The sequence below is a fragment of the Vicugna pacos genome, chromosome 6, assembly GCF_048564905.1.
Source record: "Vicugna pacos chromosome 6, VicPac4, whole genome shotgun sequence".
NCBI classification, from domain to species: domain Eukaryota; kingdom Metazoa; phylum Chordata; class Mammalia; order Artiodactyla; family Camelidae; genus Vicugna; species Vicugna pacos.
Genome location: NC_132992.1, coordinates 43908003 through 43915158, shown reverse-complemented (window position 1 = coordinate 43915158; position 7156 = coordinate 43908003). Strand labels below are relative to the sequence as shown.

General features: G+C 50.1%; 1 protein-coding gene across 1 annotated transcript; it reads left to right on the top strand.

Annotated features, from left to right (window-relative positions):
- Positions 1-449: 449 nt before the first annotated feature.
- On the top strand, positions 450-6461 carry FOXA1 (forkhead box A1). Its single transcript, XM_006212743.3, has 2 exons — positions 450-1349; positions 3716-6461. Exons 1-2 carry the CDS (start codon positions 1278-1280, stop codon positions 5048-5050), a joined length of 1407 nt encoding a protein of 468 aa, XP_006212805.1. The 5' UTR covers positions 450-1277; the 3' UTR covers positions 5051-6461.
- Positions 6462-7156: the final 695 nt, after the last annotated feature.

Genomic DNA, 7156 nt, shown 5'->3' with positions numbered 1-7156 from the left:
GAAACCAGACGGTCGCCTCCAGCTCAGTCCCCGAGGCTGCGGAAGGGGGGCGGGAGGAGGAGCTGGGCAGAGGGAGGACGCCCGACTCGGGCCCGCCTGCCCTATCACGCAGACATCTGTTCTCAGTTTCTTCCTCTTTATGATCGCTTACAGATGACAAGGGGAGTAGAGCGGACCGAGGTGGAAAAAAAAGTTATGTCATAAAGATATAAAACGGTGCTGTGACTCACCTGCTCTTAGCCGCAGGTACGGGTTTCGTGGCAGCGCCTTCACTCTGCTTACCAGGAGCCCAGATCCGCCTAACGTCACTCGGTTCGGCTGACTCAGATGGCCGAGTTTCTAGTGACGGGGCAAAAGTGAATCTTTTTCCTTTTTCAAGCCTGAAGTCCGAGGAGGGGGCGGGGGCGGGGGCGGAGAGGGGGGAGTCTTTATTCTCCCGGGGTTGAACTTTAGAGATCAGAAATCAGAAGGCTCGGGGCTGGAAGCGGGCGAAGAGCAAGAGGCAGGAGGGGCGCGGGACGGGACCGCAGCTCGGGCCTCCAGAAGGCAGTGGGGCCCCCTGAGGAGACCCAAGGGTCAGGTAGCCGGCAATGCCCGGCGAGCCCAAGCTCCAAAGCCACCGCCCCTAGCCCTTGTCCGGCTGCGCGGTTCCCATCCAGAACCCTCGTTAGCCCGCCTGGCCCCGCCTATTTTTCTTTTTTCCTCTTTCAAAGGGGGTTACACCCCCCCACCACCCCATTTCCCTCTTCTCTCTGCCTCTGGGCTTAAACCAATTACGCTGCTTTGCAAACAAAGTGAGGGCCGGGTTTGGGGGAGGGGGCTTCGTGGGAGGGGGCGCGCGCGGCAGCGGCGGCGCGGCTGGGCGGGAGGCGCGGCGGCTGGGCTGGCGGGCGGCCGCTTCGCAGGTGCACCTCGGGCTTTGTAGGTGCGAGCGTCTTTGTGCGGCTGACAAATGGGGAGAGGACGAGGAGGTGGGCACTCGAGCGACGTAAGATCCACATCAGCTCAACTGCACTCATCTCGCAGAGGCCGCCCGCTCACTTCCCGCGGAGGCGCTCCCGGGCGCCGCGCTCCGCGGCCGCCGCCTGCCCCCGCCCGCCGCGCCGCCGCCGTGCACGCCGCGCCCCGCAGCGCCTGGCTTCCTCCTCGCTAGGGTGGCGTTGGGCCGGCGCGGGCGCTCGGGTGACTGCAGCTGCTCGGCTCCCCGCCCCCCGCCGCGCGGCTGCCCGTCGCTTAGCACAGGGCTGGATGGTTGCATCGAGCAGGGTGGCTCCAGGATGTTAGGGACTGTGAAGATGGAAGGGCATGAGAGCAGCGACTGGAACAGCTACTACGCGGACACACAGGAGGTGAGAGACGGGCAGCAGGCGGGACGTTCTTGGAGCCCGTGCCGCGGGAGACCGGACGAGGCGGGCGCCCGGCAGAGCGGGCGGCTGGAGGACTGGGGGCGCCTCCTCCGTCCTTGCCACTGCTGCCTGCGCACCGAGTTTGGCCCCCGCCGGGCCTTGGCCGGCCGGGCCTGGGAGCCAGATTCGCAGCTCTGCCGGGGAGGCTGGATCCCGGCGCTCGGCTCTCAGAGCAGGCGAGAGGGTTTTAGGAAACTCTGGCTTTGAAAGCACCCGCTCTGGGAAGCACTTGCCTCTTCCCTGCCGAGAGCGGGAGCCAGAACCTGGCCCGGGGTGCTTCGGGTTGGCGGGCGGGCGCGCGCCAGTACGAGTTGAAGGCAGCTCTGAAAAAGCTAGAGTTCGCCCACAGGGCGGCCTCTTCCTTCTGCAGTTGAATTTTCAGCTGTCTTCTGATGAAACCGCGCAGCCGCTAAGCTGAGCGTCTTCATAATGAAACAATTCTGAAATTTTATAAAACTTCTTCAAAAGCCCTGTTTGGGGAGAAGTGTACTCATTCTTCTCTAGAACCGCTGGGTGGCGCTGGTGCGAGCTGACTTTTCCTCCAGCACTCGGGGCGGAGAACCTGTTTCTCTTCATTGTCCCTTTGGTGGCACGTTCATGTGGTTTATTTTACAATGTGCACAAAGGAATTGTGAGGAAAACCAGGTACAGGCAGGGTCACCACCTACTAATAGTATTTCTTTGGAAATAGCTGCCAATTACCCCCCAAAAGTTTACCATTATTGAAAACGCTTATTGAAACTGCCTTGGATAATCTTGGGAAGAGGAAAAGAAAAAAAAAAGTAAGAAATACTTTAAGACATGGACAGAAAAAAATATAAAATCAGGAAATATTTTCATAGTAATTTATTTAGATTTGTGTATGTATATATTCACAAATTTACCTCGAGTTTATTTGCATACCGTAGCAGACTGTGTACCTAGTTAAATCTGTTCACCTTGTATGTTTTCAAATAAAGTCATATTTTCTGGTGAAAATGAATGTAAGGATATCATTATTTTTATTAAATTACCAGAGAGGTAGTTTTTTATTTCTGTACTCTATAGTTGTAACATATCTAGTGCATTCTCCAATTGCTATTCATAAGAGTTTTCTCCTGCTGATGATTTAGAAAGGAGCTCAGAACTCTTCCTTAGAATTAATTCAGATGCAGTCATCTCCACTCACTAGTCAACTAAATTCTCTATGGAAAGAGCTTCCTGGTTAAAGCTGAGAATTGGGAAGTAGAATAGCATTAAGAGAAAATAAGTGGACTTAGATTTTGGAATTTTAAAGTACTTTAAACTATATATAGTTTCAAAGGCAGGTTTTGAGATGATCAGTGGTAAAATGTCAGAATGCGAAAAATAGATGATTATTTCTAGAAATTGTGTCACCAAAATTTTCCAACGTTAGGGACCTGGAAATAGGTAATGAAATTAGTACAAGTTTATGAATGGCTGTAAAGTCATGTTGAAGTTAAATGTATGTAGTGCATTGATGTTATTATGTGCCTCTCCCTGCCCCATTTCCTGTTACAGATCTGTTTTTAATTTTTCCCCAAAACTTACTTAACTTCTGAGTTTCTTTCCCTTTTAATATTACAGTTGCTACAAGTAGATGGGAAACACTACTTCTAAATATAATAACAAAAAGTCACCATTTGGCGAAATTTGCTAAGACAGTAAAGCTATTTGGTCATATGGCCATAGATGATTTGCTCTATCCGGGAGAGTTTAATTAACAGCCAACCCGCACAGCCAAGGCCGCTACGTGGTCAGCGGGGCCTGGCAGGTTTAGGCGAGATGCGTGTAGGGCTGGTGCTGTTGTCCTCCCTGGGGGGTGGGGGTGGGGTGGGGGACTGCACCGCGTACCCAGTGCACCCTTAAAGTGGAGTGAATGAGCAAAGGATCAGAGATTAATTCCATTTTCGGAGTTTTAACTCCTTTTAACCAAAAGGCCTCTTTGCCGAGGCCGATCTGAGGTGGAAACTGGGATACCGCCTGGCGTGGATAGAGGAGGCGATGGAGGGGCACTAGAAGCCGGCCCCCGAGCCTGTCGCGTAAGGCGATTACACATCTTCCTGGGGACATATTTTCTGTGAGCTCTTGTCTTTAATGCCTGCGGAGCTAGGATTTACCCCCCGCAGTGCGAGACCTGTCTTTACTCTTTCTGGGGAGGGCGCCTGACAGTTTGCCTCTGATGGGGGGTCCTATGCTTTGCAGAAATGCTCTCCTCTGGTTCTAGGGTTTGCCCTGGCCCATAGGCCGCTTGCGCCCGCAACTAACTCCGCCCTTCGGGGCCTCTTCACTCGCTGTCTCCGCTCCAGGCCTACTCCTCGGTCCCGGTCAGCAACATGAACTCGGGCCTGGGCACCATGAATTCCATGAACACCTACATGACCATGAACACCATGACCACGAGCGGCAACATGACGCCAGCTTCGTTCAATATGTCCTACGCAAACCCAGGCCTAGGCGCCGGCCTGAGCCCAGGGCCTGTGGCTGGCATGCCAGGCGGCTCTGCGGGCGCCATGAATAGCATGACGGCAGGCGTGACGGCCATGGGGACGACGCTGAGCCCCGGCGGGATGGGAGCCATGGGCGCGCAGCCTGCGGCCTCCATGAACGGCCTGGGTCCCTACGCAGCCGCCATGAACCCGTGTATGAGCCCCATGGCGTACGCGCCGTCCAACCTGGGCCGCAGCCGGGCTGGTGGCGGCGGCGACGCCAAAACTTTCAAGCGCAGCTACCCGCACGCCAAGCCGCCCTACTCGTACATCTCACTCATCACCATGGCCATCCAGCAGGCGCCCAGCAAGATGCTCACGCTGAGCGAGATCTACCAGTGGATCATGGACCTCTTCCCCTATTACCGGCAGAACCAGCAGCGCTGGCAGAACTCCATCCGCCACTCGCTCTCCTTCAACGACTGTTTCGTCAAAGTGGCGCGCTCCCCGGACAAGCCGGGCAAGGGCTCCTACTGGACGCTGCACCCGGACTCCGGCAACATGTTCGAGAACGGCTGTTACTTGCGCCGCCAGAAGCGCTTCAAGTGCGAGAAGCAGCCAGGGACCGGGGGTGGGAGCGGGAGCGGCGGCGGTGCCAAGGGCGGCTCTGAGAGCCGCAAGGACCCCTCTAGCGCTGCCAACCTCAGCGCCGACTCACCCCTTCATCGGGGTGTGCACGGTAAGGCCGGCCAGCTAGAGGGCGCGCCGGGCCCGGGGCCCTCCGCCAGCCCCCAGACTCTGGACCACAGCGGGGCGGCGGCGACAGGGGGCGCCTCGGAGTTGAAGACTCCAGCCTCCTCGGCAGCACCTCCGATCAGCTCCGGGCCTGGGGCGCTGGTATCAGTGCCTCCCTCCCACCCGGCTCATGGCCTGGCACCACACGAGTCCCAGTTGCACCTGAAAGGGGACCCTCACTACTCCTTCAACCACCCCTTCTCCATCAACAACCTCATGTCCTCCTCGGAGCAGCAACACAAGCTGGACTTCAAGGCATACGAGCAGGCACTACAGTACACGCCCTACGGCACCGCATTGCCCGCCAGCCTGCCACTCGGCAGCGCCTCGGTAGCCACCAGGAACCCCATTGAGCCCTCAGCCCTGGAGCCGGCCTACTACCAAGGTGTGTATTCCAGACCCGTTCTAAATACTTCTTAGCTCCCTGGGACTGCGGGTGTGTCTGGCATGGCCATTCTGGTAGCAGGAGAGAGAGGGAGAGAGAAGGAAAAAAATCAACAGCAAACAAAACCACACATACCAAGCTTAATAAAATCCCACCTATTTTTATTTCATTTTTTGGTGCACAATCTTTTCCCCAGTGCAAAAGACTGTTACTTTGTTATTGTTGTTCAAAACGCCTTGTGTATATCATTACAAAGCAAACCAACAAAAAAAATTTCCTGCAAAGTTTCATGATCCACAAGTGTGTATATATAAAATCCTCCAACTTCCTTGTCCCTCTCCCCTTCTTCCCTCTTTTCCCTGCAGACCTGTTCAAGTCTGTGCAGGGTTTATTTTAAAAAAGAAAGAAAGAAAGATGGTCAAGCTTGTAAAATATTTGTTTGTGCTTTTTTTCCCCTCCTCACCTGACTTCCCACCCCCTCCACCACCACCCACACAGAAGTTTACAGGTCTATGGCAATACTCTTAACCATAAGAACTGAAAGGGTGAAGAAACAAGTAGACACTAGGGCTGTTAAAAGTGTTGAAGGACAACGCTGCTGTTTGCAGCAAAACAAAAACAGATTATAAACATCAGCCATTTGTTTTTCAGCTCACGTTTTGGATACATTCAGATAGCAGATGTCTTAAAATGATATACATATATATCATATATGAACTTATTTATGCACATGCTCAGATATGTAGACATTCTCCACATATTTACATAACATATAGAGGTAATAGGTAGGTGATATACATGCTCTTGAAAGAGTTGCCTGACCAAGAAGTTACAAAGACACCCACTCCCTCTCCACCTTCATAGAGCCCTGGGAATCAATTCTTCAAGAATTGTCCTCCTCAATAACTGCTCCCTGCTTTGCAGAGCGCCATGGTCATGTCATTCTGAGGTCACATAACATGTATAAAATTAGCTTCTATGTATCTATACCGTTTAAAGGATATTTTTTTTCCAGAAAAAGGGAATATTACATTGTTGGAGGAGAGAGTACTTATAGGGAGCTGTGTTTTAAAATTTGGTCCAAGATTCCAAAATCCAATTGATTGTGGCCATTTTTAACTATTGCCATCGTGTGCTTGTTTCATTCAGTGTTAATGCACTTTTCACAGTTGGACATGGTGTTAGTATAGCCAGACGGGTTTCATTATTATTCCTCTTCGCTTTCTCAATGTTAATTTATTGCATGGTTTATTCTTGTTTTTCTTTACAGCTGAAATTGCTTTAAATGATGGTTAAAATTACAAATTAAAATGTTAATTTTTATTAATGTGATTGTAATTAAAATATTTTGATCTAAAGAATGAAAATGATAAATTTTAAACTGTGGAATATGTTCTTGATCATTTGCAGTTAAGGACTTTAAATAAATCAAATGTTAACAAAAAAGGATTTTGTTATTTTCCTTAATTAAATCCAAAGTAGATATTCTGAATATGATGTTTATCAAAATCTGGCATTGAATTAAGTAACAAAAAGGAAAACAATCTTAAAAAGTTGTTTTGTTTATGTTTATTATATGAACATGTAGCTAGTAAAAATCAGTTAAGGAAATTCAATAAAAGTGGGTAGGTAAATAGATTTAGCATCCTAAGAACTGAGATTTTCAAGATTCTTTCTTCCTAGTAATGTTTACTTCAGTTTTTGACAAGGACTTAAGTCTTCTGTTTTCTTTGAACCTTTGCACAATGAAGTCAAATATTATTAATTTAACTACCTGTCCCCCTTCCCCAATGTATCATTTTCCTTTATCTGAAAAATGTTCAAGAATAAAATATCAAATGTAGCCGATAAAATTAAGTTGTCCACAACAGAGAATCCCGAACCTTCTTTTTATTAAAAGAGAAACAAAACTTAACCATCATGATAGCTTTGGAGGGGGCCGAGGAGGGGCGAGTTAATTCACTCCTGCAGGGGAAGATTTGTGCCACCAGGACACTTCAGGGTTGCTGCTATTTTGCATTTTGTGAAGATGTTTTTAAAAATATTATTTCTAATTTTTTTCTTAAGAACTTAAAGCCGATGATTTGTTTGCCTTCCAAGCTTTTAAATACAACTTCACACCCCTACAGTTGGTTGAGATC